Genomic DNA, 23839 nt, shown 5'->3' on the forward strand with positions numbered 1-23839 from the left:
ATAATTGCGTCATTAATGGGATATAATGGTTATAAAACGGGGTTGTTTTCAGAGTGATTGACAGGTCGCCTGTCCAGTGATCGTCAGGTCGGCGATTACGGACCAATAGCAGGCGGAGCTGCGGCTCTGTGGACGACCCTCGGCTTCTCTCTGGCTGCTCCAGCTCCAAAAAATGTCAACATGGCAGCGATCGTAAACTCAAACTTTTGGTTTCAAAACGGTCCTTCAGAAACCTGTGGGTGATGTCACACTCACTGCATCCATCTTTTTTTACAGTCTATGGTAAGGACAAATAATGGATCCTATTCGTCCTAATCTGTCATATTAGTGATCAGATATTAGTGATCGGTATGTTGTTTGTACTGTATGTCCATTTATCATTTAGTAGCCTAGAACATGGAACCTGCTTCCATGTGCTTTTATTTGTTGGATTAGAAAATAATGGCATTCCTGTGTGAGGCTAATAACCACCGGGAACATCATTTGACATGACATTGTCCTGGGTGGTAACATATCTCCCTGGGTGGGCCACTTGCGTATGGGAAACACTGGCTGAATGACTGCTCAAAAGAAACAGAACGCCCCCCATTTGCACCCAAACGCCCCCCTCTCAGCTGTCTTGCTCCCAGCAGCCTCTGTTGAGAAACTCTAAGTTAGCTGCTAGCGCTACAAACATAAGGCAGGGCGTGTGAGCACACTTCCTGGTCTGCTTGGTGACGTCAGTATGGCAAGCCGGGAGGCACCTCCCTGCATGCGTTGCGTTGCAGTGTAAAAATGCCTGTGGAGGATAGACATGAATATTGTGTACTCTGTTTAGGGGTGGAGCATGCACTGACAGCTAGGGATAATCCATCTTCATACATGAGTTGTTTTTGTATGTCAGCAAAACTAAGAAAGGCCATTTCCATTTCTGGGGGTAAATTCCTGCCCACTCCTGCTCAAGGACCACAGTTGGCCAAGCGCCCCAGGACTGCGGCTCCAACAGTGCAGGGTGTGGCACGCAAGGATGCCCCCCCCCAACCTCCACTATTACAATAAGCTCAATGGGGGGTGAGTATCACATGGGCCTCATGCAGCTTCTAGTAAACCTCCTGCAGGACAGTCATGGAGGAACGTGCGTAGCAGTCACTCTTTATTATTAGGGCGGCTGCAGCCTTGAAAATTGGACTGCTGTCTGATCAGGGACCTGCCCCCTCCCGCTTTGATGATGAGGCTGGGGGTCGGGCCACGCGCTTCTTCATGCCTCTTTTTGACTTTGAGGAGGTGGTCCGAAAGCAGTTTCAGACACCATCAGGTGCTGGTTGCTGGTCTGGGGTCTGTAGACACTTGGCATCAGTACACAATTGGGAGAGGATAGGCTGTGAGCCATTACCTCCTGTGGACCAGGCTTGGCTTTGGTGGCCTTGGGGTCTCCATCTAAATCAGTCCTTGGCAAGAGTAGTTGCCCAAGCAAGAACTACAAAATGATTGATGCCTTGTTGACCAAGATGCATGACGCTATGGCGGTGCAGATCCAGCTGGCTAACACAGGGGCCACATTGGCTCTTTACAAATGCCATCTGACTCAGCAGCTAAAGGAGGAGTGTAGTTCAGAACTGCTAATGGAGTTGCAACAGGTCTCCTCCATTCTCCCTAAGCTAATAAGGGAGCAGGCAGAGGCAGCTGGCAAGGCCATGTCAGGATTTTGGGGAGTTAGGTGCCACCTGTGGCTGTCACAGTCCATGTTGCAGCCAGAGGACTAGACATGTCTACTAAGGTTACCTGTAGAGCTGTCTGCCATGTTTGGGCCTGACACTACTGAGATGCTTCAGCAGGCCCAGGAAGCTCCCCGCTGTGCTCAGGAGGTGTCAGGTGCTTTGTGATGGAGCCAGGAATGGAATCCACCCTTCACCACATCAGCCTCAGCAACCGCAGCATCCTACCTGGAGTCAGGGGGATCTGAGTGTCTGGTTAGATGCACCACGGCGAGGCAAGTCTAAGCACGGTAGACGGGGCAGCGGTGGCCAGGGGCCACCCCAACCCTTGCCTCAGTTCTGACATGACATCACCCCCAGTCTGCCCCTGCCCTCTGGGGTTTTGTGCATCATGAGAAGTCCTGGGGGCAGACCCCTGGGTTCTTTCAACAATGACCAAGGGGTATCGGTTACAGGTTATGAGCACCCCTCCTGTGACGAATTTGGCTGCGTTCTCGACCATGGCAGACCTTCAGCACAGAGAGGCTTTGCGCTCGGAGATCTCCACTCTCCCGACAAAGAAGGCCATCAGGGAGGTGGGGCGGGAAAATCAGCAGGCAGGGTTTTATTCCCGATATTTCCTTATCCCGAAGTGGTATGGAACTCTCAGGCCAATTTTAGACCTCAGGGGACTACACAAGTTCCTCAGGCCTCTGAAATGCAAAATGTTAATCGTGTCGAGGGTGAAGCAGGCTGTCCTTGTAGGTGATTGGTTTGCAACTGTCAACCATAAGGATGCCTATCTCTAAATACCAATCTGGGCACAAGAGATTTCTCAGGTTTGCCTTCGATGACAGAACCTTCAAATTCTGTGTTCTCCCTTTCGGCATCTCACTAGCCCCCTGCATCTTGACCAGGTCTGTGGATGCAGTCTCTCCAATCGAGACCCCAATCATCGAGCACCAATCAGCGAGGACTACCTTGATGATTGGTTGACGTGCTCAGACAGAGGAGCAGTGTCATCGCCATGTATTGGTGTTGTTGGCAAACGTCCAGAGTCCGGGGCTACGCATCAACACAAAAAAGTGCAGGCTGCAGCCCGCACAGACCACCCAGTTTCTATGCATGTGGTTGGATGCCAGGGCTGGGTTGGTAACATTGACACAAGAGACGCAGGAATCCCTCAAAGTCTGTCTCTCATTTCTGGCTGGGAACCAAGGTCACTTAGAGGCTTTGTCTATGCCTCTTGGGCCTTATGGCGGCATCAGTACAAGTGGTGCCATTGGCTCTTCTGCACATGCGTCCTGTACAGAGGTGTCTCTTGCACCTGGGGCTTTGCCCACAGAGACACCTGCAGCTGGTCACTAGGAGGCTGTGTGTGGCCCTCAGGTGGTTGAGGATCCCAGCCAACATTTCAAAGGGAAGTATGCTTGGCCCAGTGCTACGTCGCCAGTTGGTCTCTGTGGATGCACCCAAGGCAAGTGTCTCCTGGAAGGGCCAACATATGAATGTACTAGAGCTAAAGGTCATTCACCTGGCCCTTCAGCCCTGTTTACCGAGCCTGCAGGGCCGTCGTGTTTGTAAGGACAGACAGAATGATGGCAGCGGCTTATATAAAACATAAAAATATCCCTCACGCCGGCGTGTGCAATGGGAGGTGCACAGATGGGTCCGGTGAGAGAGCAAGTGAGCGTGAGAGAGAGACAGAGAGAGAGAGAGAGAGAGACAGCAATTCTAATGTATGCAAGCTAGCCAAACTGTTGGCTAGCTGCCAAACAAGTTGGTTGCATTCCTCATAGCAGGGACATCAGCTAAAAGAGTGGGAGAGCTGCAGGCTCTGTCGACGCATGAGAGCTGCTGTCCGAATCCAGCATTCCTGCTGAAGGTGCTCTCGGACTTTCACCTGAATCAATCAGTGGAGTTGTGATCCCTCTGATCCCTCCGTCCCGCCTGGGAAGAGGGTCAGAAGGATCAAAGATGGTCATGGTTATGCCCAGTCAGAGCCCTGACGGTTTACATTCAGCAGACAGAGGCATTTAGGAAAAAAGACCAGTTGTTTGCTTTAAGTCCCAGTGCATGGGACGTCCAGCAGGCGTACAAAGGAACTGGGGCACCGGCACCAGTGGGAGTGAAGGTGCACTCCACACGGGGTGTAGCAACCTCCTGGGCTTTGTGGCAAGGCGCCACCCTCTCAGAGATTTGTGCGGCTGCTACATGGTCATGTCCATCGACTTTTGCCAGATTTTATTGCTTGAATGTGGCTGCTGGCACCTTCTTTGGGGAACCGGTGCTGGGTGCCACTACGCAATAGACAACATATTCACTGTTCCCCTCTGCCAGTGGGCCCATCTTGGCCCAGCCAGGGAGATGTCTGTATCCCTGTCAGTTGGCCTAGCAGGGGGCGGGCCATCTGAGCAGCCTCTGTCCTTTCACACCCAAACTTAGCATCTTGAGGGGTTGGCCATGGTTTAGGCTGTGCCTGACGCCTAAGCATAGGGCAGTGATACACAGCATCACCAGCCAGTGGATGTGTATGATAGTTTTCACAGGAGTCTTTGTTTTGACACACACTTGCATTTGTTTAGAGCACTCTGTTGGCGGGGACATTTCATTTGAATACCAGAGTCCGGTAGTCTTTGGGGAGTGCTTGAGGAGCTCCATCTGCTCTGTCTCCTTGGTCTCTGTAACTATGTGGAGAGAGAGACTCGATACGATAGAGAGCGTCCGGTTACTTTGGTTTGTAACCATGGTTCTCTGAGTGAAGAGACTATCTCTCCAGGTCAAGGCCGCTCGGGAACCATTCCAATCAATGTTAACCAATGAGTACATGCACACCTGGGCTTAATATACCTGTGCACGGGCCACGTAGTGGTGTGTCTTAAAGAGATATCCACGCCAACTGCCCCAGTGGGGTCAGTCCCCGTAAATATGGAATGTGTAACTGTGTGGAGAGATAGTCTCTTCACTCAGATTCACTCAGATTCACTCAGGCTACAATGTAACTGAAAGTTCTCCATTCTGTTTCTCTCTGGATTTGTTTTCCTTTCTGCTGGTTTCTGCCTGCTCTGCATGTGCCTATTTTGTCACGTGGTGTAATGCAGTGTTGTCATTTGTTGATGCAACTTAAGGAGATGTTCGGAGCACTTGGTTTGATGCGACGGATATTCCTAATTTTAATACGATAATCGTGCAGCCCTACTACCCAGCCAAATGCTGCCTGCAGATGGTTGCTGTTCATGGCGCTCTCCGCTGTCCTATGGCACTCCACACCACACATCTCATAACAAATGACGATATTGTCAGTGTGCAGAAAATAAAACCTTGAGCACCGTTTGAAACCAGCTACTAATGATGGTGTATATCCCTACACCATCTAACATTCACCACAGTGGTAAACGTTTTTATTCTTTCTCTGTTGATGGGTATGTTTGTTTTTTTTAATAGCTTTCATTTCAAATCTCAATAGTGTTCCAGAAATAAAGGTTGTTATTATTATTATTGTTACAGCAGAAAAGGCTTTGGCAAACCTTGTTAATGGTAAAAATGCTGAACATTTAGCTTGAGCTTGAATTAATGTAGTCCCAGTTTTTTCTTAACATCTGTATGTCTGTTTTTCAGTCTTCCCTCCAGACGTCCGGCAGCTGCTGGTCAGTGAAGAAGAGGTTCCCCCTGAGCAGCAGGACTGGAGCCCCAGTCTGGACCAGGAGGACCCAGAGCCCCCACACATTAAAGAGGAACAGGAGGAACTCCGGACCGGTCAGGAGGGAGAGCGGCTTCGAGGGCCGGAGGAGGCCGATATCACCGAGTTCCCGTTCACTCCTGTCCCTGTGAAGAGTGAAGATGATGAAGAGAAACCTCAGTCCTCACAGCTTCATCAAAGCCAAACTGAGGAGAACAGAGAGGCAGAGCCTCTAGCCAGCAGCTCAACTGAACAGATGAAAACAGAAGCTGATGGAGAGGACTGTGGAGTATCAGAACCAGCCAGGAACTTAGATCCAGCTTGTCATTTACAACCAACTAGTGATGGCAAGACTTCAGACTCTTCTGAACCTGAGACTGGAGACAGTGATGATGAATGGAAGGAGACTAGAGAACCTCAGTCAGGTTTAAAGACACTGAAATCAACAAAAAAACAGAAAGTAGAAGTGCAGAGATTGATTAAATTTTCCTATGAACTAAAGCCATCAAACCAAAGTTCATCCCATGTTTGCTGTAAGGTGTGTGGAAATTATTTTCAGACCAAGTTAACTTTCATGAGACATGTTAAAGTCCATTCCAGTGATTGTGGTTTGTGTGGAAAACATTTAGAACCTACAGAGAGTCTGAAACATCACCTTGAGGCTCACAGGTCTTGTGTTTTTTGTGGTGAAATGTTTACTTCGACAGGCGATCTTGAAACGCACATGAGAACTCATATGAGACCCCATAATTGCAAAGACTGTGGTAAAGGATTTGCTAGTAAATCAAGTCTGAATGCACACATGAGACGCCACACTGGAGAACGACCATTTAATTGCTCAGTTTGTGGTAAAAGTTTTGGACAAAAGGCACATTTGCAAACACACATGAAACTCCACACAGGAGAGAAACCCTTTAGTTGCTCAGTTTGTGGTAAAAGTTTTGGTCGAAAGGAAAATTTGCGAGCACACATGAAACTCCACACAGGAGAGAAACCCTTTAGTTGCTCAGTTTGTGGTAAAGTATTTCATCACAAGGGTAATTTGAAGAAACACACAAGAGTCCATACAGGAGAGAAACCATATAGTTGCTTAGTTTGTGGCAAACAATTTAATGAAAAAGGAAATCTGAACAAACACACCAGACTCCACATAGGAGAAACCGTACAGTTTCCGTGTTTTGGGGAAAAGATTTAATCAGCTGTCACATGTCTAATGCTGCATTCCATTGGAGTTCGAGTTCAGACTTCCATAAATACGACCTGCCAGTTGGGGAAAAACTGTTCACATCAGCCTCCGAATGGTGATTGCAAGTAGGATATCTAGGAATTTTTTTCACACTGATATTTCCCATGTGGCATCACAAATTGTGTAAATGTGTCACCGCTGTCGGCAGTTGTAGATAAGAAAAATAAAGTCTGCGTACAAACTGAGCAATATCTGATGCAGTTTGTTTATGGTTGATTTTAATTTCACAATTATAAATAATTTTGGATGCGGGCGTTCTAACAAGTTAAACAGGTGATCACATGACATCCTGTTCTTTTGTTTCTTCCGCTGTGAGGTGAACAGACACTTCAGCTGCTTCAGGAGGTTTGATGTTATTTGCAGTGGAAAAACCTTTTGTTCAACTGTGCGCACAATTTACAACGTGACAATGTTCTTGTTGAGATGTTCTTTGCTCAATAAAAAGTTGTGGGAATATTTCCACATGGAGAAAGTTTTCTACCATTTTTCATCGAGGCTAGTTCACTGTGAGAGGAGACTGACTAATAATGGAGAAATTGAATCAGGGAATGGGGGTGGGATAATAATTACAGGATTATTCCATTTCAGTTTGTTATTTAGAGAAGTTGATGCGGAGGAGGATTAGGGCCATGTAGAAAAAAATATTTGAATTTTGAGATTAATAAGAATCCGGACTTTATAAAGAATTGTGTGATTAATGTCAGAACTCAAATACATTTTTCACGTGGCCCCAATCCTCTACCAAAGATTAATGACAATGAATCCTACAGTATTGCACTTGGTTGCCTTTCCCTGGTCTACCCAGTTATGAATCTACAAGACCATCAGACAAGCAGCACCATTCACTGGCCTCCTAATCTAAAACTTACAGATTTTCAGGGTAATTTCTGAAAGTGGTGGTGAAATTTAATAATTAGTTCATAACATTTTTAGTAATTCAAAGTACAGAATTGAAAATAAAGAATGAATTTAAGGAGTAATCTGGAGTAGGTTAAAATGAAATTGCTGTTTTTGTAAGAGTTTTTGCTCATTTTCTCAATTTTCCATCCATTTAATGTTCACTGTGACAGTTTTTATATGCATGTGCCATGATTAAAGATATTTTCTAATTCATTCTCATTCCGTCGGCAAACGAGAAGCCAACTGTAAACAAGACGCCAACAATCACTTCTTGAAAAGTTGCATCAGAATGCTAATATCGGCCTATGAACCATTTGACATTTTGAAAGAAGTTCAAACTGAAGTTCACTGTTTAATATCAATGCGCACATTTGAGAGCCGAGCCGGGACAGCAGGGGCCGTCTTACTTCCGCTTGCAGCTTCTTTGAGTTCCTCTCCAAATATAAATTTCAACCAGTAGCGAACGTTCTCTGCAGTAAGGTTAGGACCCGCCTCCTGTCAATCACAATCCCTTCAAGCCAACAGACGTTTGAGATGAGCAAGTCCTGGGCAGTTTTGGCCAGCGGCTTGCTTGGCTTGCATGATGGTTAGAAAAAATCTGCCAGGAGCGAGGTGTTGCAGTTGTTCTCCACCGACTGCACAGCTCAAAGTGTTACGACCGGCTCCTAGATCACAGCAAAAACACATCCGAGTCTAGTAGAAAAAAACAAATGCGGAAGTAAATACAATTCAGACCGAATTGATTTTCATGAAATAATGAATCAAATTTTGTTTTTTTCCACTCACAGAGCGATCGTATGGCGTCTGAAGGCTTGGATTATACTGCACGAGCTTTATGGAGTAATTTTATGGACATTTGTTGCCCTTGTTGAAGCCGAAGGACTGGACTCCATTCACTGCAATTGTTTGGAAGAAAGCTCCTCCAGCAGCGAGCCTGGAGAACTGCTGCTAAGCTGGCATGAGGATGAGTAGATATTGACCGAATTTTAATTTTTGGGTGAACTATCCCTAACGTGTGGTAGGTGTCATAGAACAGCAAATACGCCGATCACAGACAAACAAGGGCGAACTCTTACATCAGAGGCAGAAGTAGAGGCAAGATGGGCGGAACACTTCAGCGAGGTCCTGAATAGACCACCACCAACAGCAGAAGCCGAGATACAGGAACCAGAGACTGCCCTTGATGTTAATACTGCACCACCAGATGAAAAAGAAATCATCTCGGCCATCAGATCCCTCAAAATGGAAAAGCCCCCGGGCAGGACAACCTGAATTCAGAGCTGTTCAAGGTACACCCAGAGCTTTCAGCCAAACTGCTTCAGCCACTCTTCACAGTCATATGGGAGGGGAAGAAGATACCAGATGACTGGTCAAAGGGTGTAATCGTAAAGATCCCCAAGAAGGGTGCCCTGAATAACTGCGACAACTGGCGTGGAATCACCCTTTTGTTAATTCCAAGCAAAATCCTTGCAAAAGTCATCATACAAAGAATCTCAGATGCAGTAGACAAACAACTCAGGAAAGAACAAGCAGGTTTTCGGAGAGGAACAGGTTGTGCTGACCAGATTTTCACTCTGCGCAACATCATAGAGCAGTGCACAGAATGGCAAAGACAGCTCTACATCAACTTTGTGGACTTTGAGAAGGCCTGTGACAGCATTCACAGGGACAGTTTATGGCGCAAACTGTGACTATATGGGATCCCGCAGCAGATCGTTCTCATCATAAAGAGTTTTTACACCAACTTCACATGCCAAGTAGGAAACGGCAACCACACTTTGGAAGTCAAGACAGGAGTGAGGCAAGGATGCGTGATGTCAGCATTACTCTTCAATATGGTCATAGACTGGGTGATGTGAAGAACAACTGAAGACCAACCTAGAGGCATCAGATGGACGCTCTTTTCAACACTTGAAGACCTCGACTTCACATTGACTTGGCACTGGTCTCCCACACCCATCACCATATGCAAGAAAAAACATCCCGTCTCAACACCTTTGCACAACAAATAGGACTGAAAATTAGCTTGAAGAAAACGGAGGTAATGACCTTGAACGCACAAAATCCCCCACCGATACAAGTAGATGGAACAAACCTACCCACAACAGAAGAGTTTATATATCTTGGAAGCACTGATAGATATGATGGAGGAACAGGCAGTGACATCAAAAGCCGACTCAGCAAGGCCAGAAACACCTTCAGAATGCTGAACAATGTGTGGAAGTCCCCCCACTACAGCATCAACACCAAGCTAAAACTGTACCAGAGTCATGTTCTTTCTACCTTGCTATACGGCTCAGAATGCTGGAGAATGACAGAGAGCGACCTCTCCAAGCTGTCAACATTCCACACAAGGAGCCTCAGAAAACTCCTGCGTATCTTCTGGCCTAACACCATCGCCAATCATCAACTACTTGCTCGGACCAATCAAGAGAGCATTGACACCATCATCACAAGAAGCCGGTGGAGATGGATTGGTCACATCATGCGAAGAAAACAGGATGGTACCCTACACTGGACACCAGAAGGAAGGAGTAAGAGAGGAAGACCCAAAGAAACCTGGCGTCGAACAGTGGAGAGAGACCTGAAAGCCCTGAAGCAGACCTGGGGTATCATCCAAAAGTTTGCCCAAAACAGACAGGAGTGCAGATCCTTTGTTGCTGCCCTACATGCCAGTAGGCATAAAGGGCAGTAAGTAAGGTAAGTATCCCCAACGTCCAATTGATCTGTATAAAAAATTCAAGAATAAGTTGCTAACACCACTTTTGGAAAAGTTTCTAGAGGCATTTCAGAATGACAGTCTTCCATCCTCTATGAACAGTGCTTTAATTACTTTACTGCCACAGCCAGGTAAACCCTCTAACAAATGTGAGAACATGAGACCCATAAGTTTGTTAAATTCTGACCTTAAGATAATATGTAAACTTTTAGCAAAACGTTTACAAAAAGTATTGCCAAATATTATTAATAGAGACCAAAATGGATTCATAATGGGAAGGCAAGGTTTCCACAATGTAAGGAGGGTATTGAATGTTATTCATTCTAACAAGGAAATACCAGATACAGCACTTCTGTCATTAGATGCCAAAAAGGCCTTTGATAGAGTCGAATGGCCTTATCTTTTCAATGTTTCAGAAAGATTTGGGTGTGGAAATGACTTCATAAAATGGGTTCGGGTATTATATAAAAACTCTACAGCGGAAATCTTAACAAATAGAAATATTTCAAAACCAATAAAAATCAGTAAAGGTTGCCGACAAGGTTGCCCACTCTCGCCCCTATTGTTTACACTAGCAATTGAACCTCTCGTAATAGCAGTACGTTCACACCCGCAATTTTGTGGAATAACAGTAGGGCCGACAGACCACAGAATTTCCTTGTATGCGGATGATGTAATTTTATTCATGTCAAATTTAAAACAATCAATTCCGGCCTTGTTACAGCCAATAAAAACATTTGGCAATATGTCAGGATACAAGGTGAATAATACCAAATCCTCTATATTACTTCTTAATGGAAATGAAAAAAGGAATCCGATTTCTGAGGTAATTCAATTTAATGTCGTAGATCAGTTTAAATATTTGGGAGTACAGATTTTGCCTAGGCTAGAACATGTTGTTAATGCTAATTACGAACCCATAATGATAGAAATGAATGAGTCGATTGATAGATGGATGTCACTACCAGTATCTATAATTGGGAGAATTCATATTTTAAAAATGAATATACTACCGAAATTACTTTATTTATTCCAAAACATTCCTCTGCCACCACCTTCAGATTTGTTCTCAAAAATAAAATACATATTTGTGGGATTTATATGGAACAATAAAAGGGCAAGACTTTGTTTGTCTTTATTGTATTTACCATTTGATCGAGGGGGTTTAACATGTCCAAACTTAATGTGGTACTACTGGGCTGCGCAGCTGAGATCTGTTATGTTCTATATTTCAACAAATGATTCTCCTGTGGGGAGGAGAGGGAGGAGACGAGCTAGAATGGAGGGGGAGGAGCTCGTTCAGGAGCGGGATCTGACAAAAAGCTTTAGAAAAGAGGAGAAAACAGCAACAAAGCTGGATATTGGTTTATATCATTATGTCTGAAATCTCCACATAGCACACAGTAGCTTCAGGATTGGTTAGAAGGGAAGGTTTTCTGTGCCCCTGTGAAATATGAAGACATTTGACTTTGCCATTTAAAAAAACTGGAACTTAAAAGCACCCAAAAGATCAATATGCACATTAGCCTATACACTAAGAGAACTGCTAGTCCATACATCCAACACATTCTCCTTCCTGAAGTGTCACACTATGTGCACCAAACAAACACACACATTTAATGAAAGAGCTGCTTGGTGTAGTACAGTGGTTCTCAACGTGGGGTCCGGGGACCACCAGGGGTCCTTTTGGGGGTTCCAGGGGGTCCCCAGCAACTTCAGCATTATTTAATTTACCTGAAGTTAACACAATTAGAGAATGTAGAAGAATGACTGCTTTGATCATAGTTTCTCTGTTATCTCTCTACCTACAATACAGACAGTCATGGAGTTCTGGACAAAATCATCTGACAATAAAAGTATTCTCAGATTTGGGTCTGAGAGACAAAATCTCATCAAATGGGGTCTGTGGCTCTAATGTGGACTAAATCAGGGTCCTTGATATGAAAAAGGTTGGGAATCACTGGTGCAGTAGATGCATGCTGAATTGAAGAGCGGCTCCTAACTATTTCTAAACGCTATTAAGTTTTTTCTACAAGGTTTGTGTGTTCACCGATAAGCAAAGCAACAGAAATTGCCAGATTTTTGAATGGAATTTGTCCGAGTTGATCAAACATGTCGTAGGTACAACGAAGATGGTTTTACTGGCCTTAACATCTGCCCAAGAACAGAATCAACACAGCAGAGATAACAGCAGGTATTGCAATGAATTCTAACTAATTCTAATCTAATCTAATTCTGTCTTTATCAGAATACTGACTGCAGGAAATGAAGGAAGCTAAAAAAAACAAAACTCCTGTTCAGTCAGCTGGTTTAAAGGCAGCAGCTTGTAAAATAATGTAAAAGCGGTGAGCTGTCACTGTACTGAGATCAGTGCAGTAAGTCTAATGTAGAAAAACCTTCTACAAACCCGCTTTGTTGATCTGGATCTCAGGCTTCAGAACATCTTCCAGCAGCCTGCGTTGGTGATCAATCTCTTCTTCGTACTCTGCTATCGTTCTTTCAAACAGCCCAAATATCTCTTCAAGAGTGTAATTTCTACAAATCCACAACACTCAAATGTTGACTAAAAAACGTATTTTTGCACAAAAAAAACACAAATGCAACAAAATGCAACAATACAATCCGTACAATGTTTTTCCATGATAATAACTGTTGTAATCATTTAGTTGAGATATACTTGCAGTACTGATATATTTTACTGGAAGCATTGCAACTTGTATCATGTAATTTCCTCTTTTATAATTCAATTTTTCTACTATACTTAATATTCTTCCTACTTTTTGGTATATTTATGATTATGCTGTACTGTATATTATGTATTTCTGATATTAGTGTATGTTGATTTCTTTTGGCAGTAACTAATTTATCGTTGTATTGTATTGTCCTTGGACATGGATTTGAACTGTTTTTTAGTGAGACGCTTTGAATGTATTTACGTGAGGGTGAACTGCCTATACTGATTGATTGATTGATTGATTGACTGGGTTTGCAGGTGTGTATTTATGTGTCACTTTCGCCATGTTTAACAGAACGCTGATGATGGCTGATAGCTGAAACGCGTCAGTTGTCTGTACACATTAGATGCCCACGCACTAAAAAAGACGAAAGGACATTATGAGTGCCGGCAAGGAAGGAAACAGTCCTGGGATCGAGTGTGATAGGCAGAATGTTTATTTTAAAAGAGACACGTTACGAAATGAGTCAGAGTGTCTTATAAAGCCTGATACAAACAGTGTAGCTAACAGTGTGATTCACGGCAGATAGAGAGAGAGAAGATAAATTTACATGTTGATGCAGAACAGTGACGTCAACATGTCTGTCTCTGTCAACACAGTGAGGAACTTCCTCTCTGATGTACCAAGAATTCACTCTCATCACTGATTTGTGTGAACAGGCAGAACATAAACATCAATTTGATATCAATAACAATAATTATCAGCTCATAACCTTTATTTGTATGGCTCTATTCCAAAGTAAAGGTATAATGAATAAGAAAAAAAAAATGTATGAAATAATCTTTCGTTTATAATGAGGTATAAATGAGGTAAAGTCTATAATTCTCCTCAAAGCCCCATCCCCGTCGAGCAAACCAGCAGCTTCACCTGCTGCTGCTCTCACCAACACACTTATGGTTTCTGACATGTGAATGCCGACTAAATCTTCTCCCACAAACACCACAGCTGTAGGGGTTCTTTCCTGTGTGGATTGCCATGTGTGCAGTCAATGATCCTCTCCATCTAAATTCTTTTTTACAAGCTAGACAGCTGAAAGGCTTTTTGTCTGTATGAGTGCTCATGTGTGCACTCAATCCACTACTGCAGCTGAAGTTTTTACCACAAACTGAGCAACTAAATGGTTTCTCCCCTGTGTGGCTTCTCATGTGTTTCAGCAGGTGGTCTTTGCGGCCAAATGCTTTTCCACAGACTGAGCAACTAAATGGTTTCTCTCCTGTGTGGAGTCTCATGTGTCTCTGCAGGTGGTCATTGCAGTAAAATCTTTTAACACAAATTGGGCAACTAAATGGTTTCTCTCCTGTGTGGATTCTCATGTGTGTAACCAGTGTGGTACTGTGAGCAAAACGTTTTTTACAAACTGAACAGCTGGAAGGCCTTTCTTCTCTTTCTTCTGAATGACATTTCATGTGTCTATCTAATGATGTACTCTGACTGAATCGTTTGCCACAATCTGAGCAGCTAAATGGTTTCTCGCCTGTGTGGATTCTCATGTGTCTCTGCAGACAGGAGTTACTGGAAAATCTTTTACCACATTCAGAGCAGCTAAAATGTCGCTTGCCAGTATGAGAGCCCCCATTACTTACATGGACTTCAATGTTTTCCAGTGAGTCTAAACCTGACTGAGGTTCTCTAGTCTCCTTCCATTCATCATCACTGTCTTCAGTCTCAGGTTCAGAAGAGTCTGAAGTCTTGCCATCACTAGTTGGTTGTAAATGACTAGCTGGATCTAAGTTCCTGGCTGGTTCTGATACTCCACAGTCCTCTCCATCAGCTTCTGTTTTCATCTGTTCAGTTGAGCTGCTGGCTAGAGGCTCTGCCTCTCTGTTCTCCTCAGTTTGGCTTTGATGAAGCTGTGAGGACTGAGGTTTCTCTTCATCATCTTCACTCTTCACAGGGACAGGAGTGAACGGGAACTCGGTGATATCGGCCTCCTCCGGCCCTCGAAGCCGCTCTCCCTCCTGACCGGTCCGGAGTTCCTCCTGTTCCTCTTTAATGTGTGGGGGCTCTGGGTCCTCCTGGTCCAGACTGGGGCTCCAGTCCTGCTGCTCAGAGGAAACCTCTTCTTCACTGACCAGCAGCTGCTGGACTTCTGGAGGGAAGACTGAAAAATATTATCAACAGTTTAGTACCCAAAAGTGTTCTGTACAAGTCACTTTTAAGTAGGGCTGTAACTGATGACATAATACGAGTGTGCACTAACTCTCCAGTTTGTTTACTGGACTGACTGAACATGGCAGATCACCTCAGACGTTTTAAAGTTGGCCGCACTTCACTAAAATCAATTAACAAACTGCAAAATGCAATATTTTTGCGGCAAGGTCCTTGTGATGTATCTACGCAACCAGCAAGGTTTCAGTTCTGGTTCTTTTGGACTTGAGATTTGACACCATCGACCACAATGGTCTCATAGATCGTTTCGAGAACTGGGTTGGTCTCTGAATGTGTCCTGAACTGGTTCAGAACTTACATTACAGGGAGGACATTTTTCATCTGTCTTGGAGATCATGTGTCAGAGAAACTTTTTATAACTTGTGGTGTTGCACAGGGAAGCTGTCTTGGTCTCCGGCTTTTCTCACTATACATGCTTCCATTAGGTGATATCATCAGAGAACATGTCTATTTCCATAGCTACGCCGATGATACACAACTATATATTTCTGTAGAGCCAAATGTAGATGACTCAGGAGTTTAGCCCTAAGGCTAGTGTTCATTGTTAGAGACAATCATGTAAGAATAAAACTTATGTTAGTGTGTATTGTACAACTGGTTTTCACTAGTTTCGCTTTCAGAAGCGTGTTTATTACATCGGCCATACATTGATTTCTTAGAAAAGGACAAACAAAGCAACTATACATACTGAAGTCTATAAGAATCTGGTGAGAGAATAGAAGGCAGAGAATATCCTGCAGCCTACTTCTGTGTATGTGCTTGTAAGATTTTCTCTCCATGCATGTCTGAATAAAGAATCCACAGAAGACTTCTGAAACTTCTGAAGCTCATTTATTTGACCCACAAGGGTGAGACTCATTTTCCCCTTACATGACCTATTGTCATGATGAAGGACGAATAGTTTAGGGGCGTGTGATTGCTAAACTTGTTATATGCTGTGAAATGTAACTGTGTGTGAACAATGGAAAGTTACTGAGAGGAAGACCTCTAGGGGAACTGTGTCCCATGCAGGTGCTTATCTCAGATTTACATAGTGTGCTTACTCCCGATGGAAAGAGGAAGCTCTATCAGAGAAAGAGACATTGTTATATCTTGCAGCACCCACGCGTTCCCTTAGAAAGAAATTTGATAAATGGAGCCAAGGGAAGAGAAAAGGTTCCACAGGAGTTCAGAGCCAGGGGCGGCGGCTTTTCCCACGGAAAGAGTGCCACAGCGGTTGATGGATAATGTGAAAATGACATTTTAATTGGACTAACCTGCTCTATGTAACCGCACATCAGGTTGAAAAACAGCATCCAGTAGCTTGTGTAGACGATTGCTCTCTTTCAAACAACAAACTTCCTCCTTGTACTCTGCTATCGTTCTTTCAAACAGCCCAAATATCTCTTCAACAGCCGCAGTTAGTTGCTGCTTCACCGACGCTCTCAGCATTTTGATTCTACACATTTTCAGAGAATAACAGGAACTTGTTCTCCTCAACTTGTTGTTGACAGATAAACTTAGTCCTTCAACTCTCTGCCTCTTCTTTGATGTCGGTGAGTCTAAACCTGACTGAGGTTCTCTAGTCTCCTTCCATTCATCATCACTGTCTTCAGTCTCAGGTTCAGAAGAGTCTGAAGTCTTGCCATCACTAGTTGGTTGTAAATGACTAGCTGGATCTAAGTTCCTGGCTGGTTCTGATACTCCACAGTCCTGAGGTGAGGACTGAGGTTTCTCTTCATCATCTTCACTCTTCACAGGGACAGGAGTGAACGGGAACTCGGTGATATCTGCCTCCTCCGGCCCTTGAAGCCGCTCTCCCTCCTGACTGGTCCGGAGTTCCTCCTGTTCCTCTTTAATGTGTGGGGGCTCTGGGTCCTCCTGGTCCAGACTGGGGCTCCAGTCCTGCTGCTCAGGGGGAACCTCTTCTTCTTCCTCTTCTTCACTGACCAGCAGCTGCTGAGGTAAGGCTGAAATATAATACAATTAGTTAACACAAGTTTGTGGCCACTTTTCCTTTTTAACAGTATAATGGAGACAGAACACCTATTTCAAAACATTGTATTTTGCCTTCAGAAAAGCAAATTGGACAGCTTTGTTGTCCACTGACGTCACAGTTGAGTATCTTTTTGTTTTAACCCATTCACCAAGGCTTGAAGGACCAGAAAGGCCATTTACTGGATATAATCACAGTTTCATCTGAAGTGTCCTTATCTGCAAATGAGGCTGAGGAAGGTGTATATGTTAAGTTTTATTCTAAATGCCTTATTTGAGTAAATTAATCTGTCAATTACACAGCAGCAAAGTTCCTGCATGACCCAATTTTGACCTTTCATGAAATACATACAGTACTTTCAATAATTATTCACAAGTCTTCTGGTGAACTGGTACTTTTTGGCACCGTCATTCTACAGCATCAGCTGCACCGTCAGCCTCTGAGCACGAAGACTCCAGGCCCGCAAAGACTAGGGAGTCTATCTGCGGGAGTTAGTCGAGGGCCAGAGAATAGGGACACAATGCTAGGGTTGGCTAGGGTTCTTGTAACTACCTTTCCTACTAACTGCTTTCCTATCTGCTACACTATGTGTCTCTCCCATCCCTGTGGTAACATCAGCTCATGATGGCACTATGACATGGTACTATTTTCAGGTGTAGGAAGGTAATCTTATCTATATCTATATCTATATATATATATATATATATATATATATAATTTGTCTCTTACATCCCTGTAGTACTTGGACCTGCAGAGATTATCAGCTCCCAAGTCAGTCAGCTGTTGGTTGAAACAGCAAGCTCTGTTGCTTCTTGATGCTAACAATGAGTCCAAATAGTTTGTCAAAATATAGCCAAAAAAGCCAGTCTGTGAAAATTATATGGCGACCAACTGACATATTTCTATCCACAGCCTGGAAAGCAGCAGCACTGCACCGTTTCCACTAGATCACTCAGCCAGGAACCGCCTTTCACCCCACAGCGGTCTGTGCTGTGGCAGAGAAAAATAGTTCTGTGATTTCCTGATTAGTGAAAATTGTGTAATGGAGGAACTGAGTCATTTTTGCTCTCAACTCCCTGAGCCACAAACGTCTTTTCTGGAGATATTTTGACAAACAGTTTGGACTCATTGTTGCAGCAAGAGGCAGCGGAGCTTCAACTGACAGAAAGACATGGAAGATGGTTTGGCCTCCTTATTCCGTTGGAATGGCCGCTGGTTGAGGTTGAGGCTGGCTTTCTGGAAATCACACAGGTTTTGGGTTGCCTGGCAACCCAATGCCAAGAAAACCGAGGTTATCACCTACAACATCCTCCCGGACCATCCACCTCTAACGACAACAGGAGGCACTGCTCTGAAAGAAGTCAATGACTTCAAATACCCAGGCTCATGGGTCAACTCGTCAGAGCAAGACCTTAAAGTGAGGAAGGCGCTCGCATGGAAGGCGTACCTCAAGGCTCTGTACTTGGACCCCTCCTCTTTACCATCTACATGCTCCCCCAGGTCAGATCATCCGCCACCACGGTCTCAGCTTCCACCGCTACTCTGATGACACACAGCTGTATCTCAGCACCAAACCATCCACTCAGCTCCCCCCACAGTCCCTTGTCAACTGCCTGCATGAAATAAAAATATGGATGTCATCAAATCTACTCAAGCTTTACAGCAACAAAACAGAGGTCATGGTTGTGGCTCCCAAGGCGCTGCTCCGGAAGGTTGGAGATCTTCTTCTCGACGTGGACGGCTGCTCCATCTGCCCATCTTCAGAAGTCCGCAACCTGGGTGTCATTCTGGACTCCACCCTCTCTTTTCAGTCACACATCAAATCCATCACCAAATCCGCTTTCTACCACCTCAAAAACATCTCCAGACTACGGCCATCACTCTCTGACTCTGTGGCAGAGACTCTCATCCATGCCTTCATTGCCTCTCATATGGATTACTGCAATGGAGTCCTGTTCGGGGTACCCAGAAAAGCCCTGGACAGGCTCCAGTATGTGCAGAACTCAGCTGCCAGGGTTCTCACCCGCACCAAGCCCTGGCAGCACATCACCCCCACCCTCATTCAACTTCACTGGCTCCTGGTCAAGTCCCGCATCTCCTACAAAATCCTCCTCCTCACCTACAAATCCCTCCATGCCCTCGCCCCCCAGTACCTATCTGACCTCCTTGACCTCCTATACCCCATCCCAGAATCTGCGGTCCTCAGACATGGGTCTGCTCTCCACCCCCCACACCAGCCTGTGATCTTTTGGGGACAGAGCCTTCAGTGTGGCAGCCCCCACCCTCTGGAACTCTCTCCCGGCAGAGATCCGCAATGCTCCATCTTTGGACACTTTTAAAAAAACTGTTGCTATTATTATTTTCTGTTCTTGTAATTTGTCTGCTTCACTGTGTAAAGCGTTCTTGGGTTTCTTGAAAGGCGCTTTATAAATCTAAGTTATTATTATTATTGTTAAGGCTCTGAACGGCATGGCCAGTATGTGGAACTCCAACCTCCTCTGACATATCAAGCTCAGCTTCTTCTCTGAGACAATAGAGTCCGTTCTCCTATATGGCTGTGAACGCTGGACCCTGAAGCCCACCCTGCAGAAGTCCCCGGATGGGTGCTACACCAGAATGCTGCGAGCGGTACTAAACATCGACCAGAACGAGCACGTTACCAACAAGCATCTGTATGAGGCGTTACCAAGGTCGAGTGAGAAGATAGCATCCAGGAGAATGAGGCTTGCCGGTCACTGCCAGAGACACCGGGAGCTCCCAGCCAGCAAGCTGGTGCTGTGGGAGCCAACGCACAGCCATCGATCACGAGGGCGTCCCACACCAACGTACGTGGACGTACTAAAGAAAGATGCAGGGGCGGAAAGCACTGGCGAGCTAGCCAGATGCACGGAGGATCGAGATGGAAACACCGCTGGAGGGCTCGTCCGAGGACGACCTCATTGATTTGCAACGGCAAGCGGGTCTCTGGCAGATGGGCTCTTCCGAGATGAGATTGGCGACCGGCTTTCCTAGCTGTCACTCACAATCTCTTTGCAGGATGAAGGTATTCTTGCTGTGTTGGGCAAGAATACGGCGGGCTGCGGTCAGTCCGGTGCAGTCGGTCAAATGAGAGAGTCGACATGGAGCTTCAGACTCCTCTAACTTTTACTGATTAACAGACTAAAGCTAGAATACATTTCCTGGAGAAAATGCGTGGGCTTCCCATAGAGTACCGGTTGCTAGGGAGTTTTAGGTGGTTGCTAGGGCCATTCTAGGTGGTTGCTAGGGTGTTCTAGGTGGTTGCGAGGGCGATTCTAGCTGTGTGTGTGTGTGTCTGTACTGAAGCGAGTCCAACATAGTCAGGCTATCTTTGCCTTCACCGGCTTCACTAACCTAACATTGGCGATCCAGAGAACCGTCTCACTGCTGGTTCTCAACTGGCTCTGTCAACACAGGATTTACCTATCAGCTATGAGCGCGCTCACATGAAAGAGGCGGGGTTTCTAACAAATAGCCAATCACATGCAACATGGACAGATCCAGATCAGACGATTTCTGATAAGATAAGATGAGATGAGATTGATCCCCGTGGGGAAATTGGGTCGTTGCAGCGGGAAAAGTAGAATATGATTCAGTGGGGAAAAGGATATAGGCATAAGCACACAACTAGAATATAACAAGAAGCAATAGAAATAGTAGAAAATAATACAATAATCAAACAATCAAAGCCATAGACAATAAATAGGCCTAATTATAGGATTGTATACGCCCAATGCTGACATTTCCAACACGTTAAGCCTAGACCAGTGGTTCTCTTTTTCATATCAAGGACCCTAATTTAGTTATTATCGTTAACAAAAACTAACTAAATAACCAAAACTAGGTGTGAACATTTTTGTTAACTGAAATAAAAATAAAAACGAGGCTTTACAAAAAAACGATAACTAACTGAAACTGTATTGTGTGTTTACAAAACTAACTAAATTAAACTAAAATTATAGAGAAAATGTCTTTAGTTTTCGTCTTTGTCAATTTATTTCATATATAATCTCGCCCGACAAATATATATTACATTATATTATTTTATATATTACAAAAAAAGACTAAAACTAACACTGAAACTAATAAAAACGAAACTAAAACTAAAAACAAATTAAAACTAAACTGAAATGGAAAACAAAAAGTCAAAACGAAATAAAAATAAAAACTAATGAAAAATGCAAAACTATAATAACCTTGGTCTCTACAGCCCAGAAGGATCTTTGAGTAACTTTCTTTCCCAGGAACAGAAATGACCTTTCACCTTTAAAGCTACAAAAGTGTCATCTTGACACTGAACAAGACTAAGGGGGGGGGGGGATCTCCTCCACCAATCAGACAACTCTTCTCCCATTTACAGGTCTTATCTACGAGCCACATCGGACTGCAGGCCCGGATTCACACACACACACACACACACACACACACACACACACACACACACACACACACACACACACACACACACACACAGCCTGCCTCTGATAAAGACTCATGAGACTTTGGTTATTACATTGCGATGGATCCTAATGTCTAATGTGTCTAATTTTATGTCTAACTGCCATGATTTATATAAGAGTTATTTGCATTATTCAATTTCTTCATCTTTACATGGGTTTAGATAGTCATGTTTGATATTAAAGTGTTCAGGAATTTGTGTTGAGTTTAATAATGTGAATGTTATGACTGTAAAGTAATTCTGTATCATGTTACCAAACGGATCAGGATTTGTTTCTCCTTTTTCTGTAGTCCTGTAGGAACTCCCATCGTTCTGGAGAGAAAGGGCCATAAAAATCGTAAATCCATAAATTCCTTTCATTCTTGGTTTAGTTCTCTCCTTTCTCCTCTACTTTCTCCTCTACTTTTCCTAATGTCTCCAATGAGTTTAGAATGTGTGAAGTATATACTAAATTGGTTAATCATATATGCTTAAGTGTTTTAATTATCATCACAATAGTTAAGGTCTGGTTATAATTATTTATTTTTAACTTATTATTGCTTCTGTTTCACAGATTTGCAGAGTATCAGACGAGACTGATTCTACGTCAGGTGTTACCATGACACCCACCGCCACACATATCTCTTTAATCAGCTTTAATCAGCTCTTCCTTTCCACAAAGTTTTGTGCAAATCTGTTCATAACTTTTTGAGATATTCTGCAAACAGGCAGACAGACACACAGGGGCGGCAGGTAAGATCTTGGGGGGGGGGGGGAAGTGACGTGACTTGGGACTTGACTTGACTTGCCCAAGAAAAAATGACTTGGGACTTGCTTGAGACTTGGACCAAATGACTTGAGTCACATGTCTGACTGTAACATGCGCACGATATGCAATTCGAGCTCTCCTTTTGTTTTTTCGTGCGCATGAGATACAATTCGTTCCCTCGATTTCCTCTTTACGTGCATAAATTGGCAAAACGTGCCTCGAAATAGTGACATGGTGCTCTGGATATATAATACATGCACTCTTCAGGGGCTTATAAAGAGTCAGTGCACATATTGGTGATTATGTTTAAATGTGGTGTAGTAGAAAACCATGCTTATAGCTGATATATATATTAAACATATATTCTGATATGCATAAGATCAAGTCAAAGGCCTGTTAGACGGAAGATCTCAACGGCCATGTAGTAGCAGGATGAACAGGCCCAACATATCTAACGAGGCCAGTAGTCACCTTGATGGATGCCAGACGATGGGAATGTGCCAGGAAGCCTTGGGGAAGCCTCAGGAAACTGTCCACCATTATGGTTTGATTCTCACATGATTCTCGGCCCCCACCCAGAAGTGACACACTGAACAAAGAGATCATATGGAAGAAACCCCCAGGAAAGGAGTGGTTAACTTAGAGGGGTGTCATGCTGAAGATGTATAAAAGCTGTTGTGGTTTGACATGAAGCCAGTTCTTCTTCTGCAGAATAACTCAGGTCTTTGCTGCCAATAAAGATCTTCATATTATTCCAGTCTGCCTTGAGAAAAGATTCTTTTGTCACCGGGGAAAACCACGACAGTCGAAATAGTGACATGGTGCTCTGGATATATAATCCACGTGCTCTTCATGAGTTTATAAAGAGTCAGTCACATATTGGTGATTATGTTTAAATGTGCCGCTATCCTGGGTGCAATATTTGGCGGATTTGCCTATTCAGTGTAAACAGACAATGGATATTAACATACCAAATCCTTACTAGGCCTATCTGCAATACCTAAAAGGTTCCTTTTAAATTGCATTTTTTCCTAAACTGCACAGTTTAACGAAATCGAGGGAACGAATTGAATCTCTTACAGTAAATCGTGGACTCGATATAACTTTTTTTCTCTCCCGATGACCACTCCCGGGTTCCGTACTGTACTGAGATCAGTGCAGTAAGTCTAATGTAGAAAAACCTTCTACAAACCCGCTTTGTCGATCTGGATCTCAGGCTTCAGAACATCTTCCAGCAGCCTGCGTTGGCGATCAATCTCTTCTTCGTACTCTGCTATCGTTCTTTCAAACAGCCCAAATATCTCTTCAACAGCCGCAGTTAGTCGCTGCTTCACCGACGCTCTCAGCTGACGGACTCTGGACATTTTTCACACAGCGCGTGGACACAGAAGTCTCTCCTGTAACACTTGTTTGCACCAGTGTCAAATTGGGCTGTTCTCCGCCAGCTGAAATAAGAATAAGACTTCCGGTCCGATTTTTTTCAGAATAAAAGCACAATTTCTACAAACCCACAACACT

General features: G+C 44.1%; 3 protein-coding genes across 3 annotated transcripts in view; 1 reads left to right on the forward strand and 2 right to left on the reverse strand.

Moving 5' to 3' along the window:
* LOC139642124 (zinc finger protein 91-like) overlaps nt 1-23839 on the reverse strand; it is a 188275-nt gene that overhangs the window by 36558 nt on the left and 127878 nt on the right. The window contains exon 6 of the mRNA XM_071516855.1: nt 13844-14530. Within this exon, the coding sequence (XP_071372956.1) occupies nt 13844-14530 (687 nt within the window). The remainder of the gene's footprint in view (nt 1-13843; nt 14531-23839) is intronic.
* LOC139642125 (zinc finger protein 658B-like) overlaps nt 1-23839 on the forward strand; it is a 42859-nt gene that overhangs the window by 8829 nt on the left and 10191 nt on the right. The window contains exon 2 of the mRNA XM_071516856.1: nt 6094-6519. Coding sequence (XP_071372957.1) covers nt 6094-6519 — 426 coding nt within the window. The remainder of the gene's footprint in view (nt 1-6093; nt 6520-23839) is intronic.
* On the reverse strand, nt 15305-23685 carry LOC139642128 (uncharacterized). The gene is made up of 3 exons (XM_071516860.1): nt 23514-23685; nt 16669-17070; nt 15305-15414 (listed from the first exon to the last, which is right to left on the reverse strand). The coding sequence occupies exons 1-3, from the start codon at nt 23683-23685 to the stop codon at nt 15305-15307; spliced, it is 684 nt and encodes a 227-aa protein (XP_071372961.1).

This window comes from Centroberyx affinis, unplaced genomic scaffold (assembly GCF_046629955.1).
Source record: "Centroberyx affinis isolate AG114_WGS23_722 - 3 ecotype Tasmania unplaced genomic scaffold, CSIRO-AGI_Caff_v1 ptg000434l_1, whole genome shotgun sequence".
In the NCBI taxonomy this organism is placed as follows: domain Eukaryota; kingdom Metazoa; phylum Chordata; class Actinopteri; order Beryciformes; family Berycidae; genus Centroberyx; species Centroberyx affinis.

Excerpts from the sequence above, each read along its gene's own strand:
- LOC139642128 (XM_071516860.1), bottom strand. The coding sequence starts at position 23,685 with ATGTCCAGAGTCCGTCAGCTGAGAGCGTCGGTGAAGCAGCGACTAACT. Across the intron at positions 17,071-23,513 it reads GATCCAGATCGACAAAGCGG|CCTTACCTCAGCAGCTGCTG; the intron begins GTTTGTAGAAGG and ends ATTATATTTCAG. Across the intron at positions 15,415-16,668 it reads GACTAGAGAACCTCAGTCAG|TTCTGAACCAGTTCAGGACA; the intron begins GTTTAGACTCAC and ends CTGTAATGTAAG.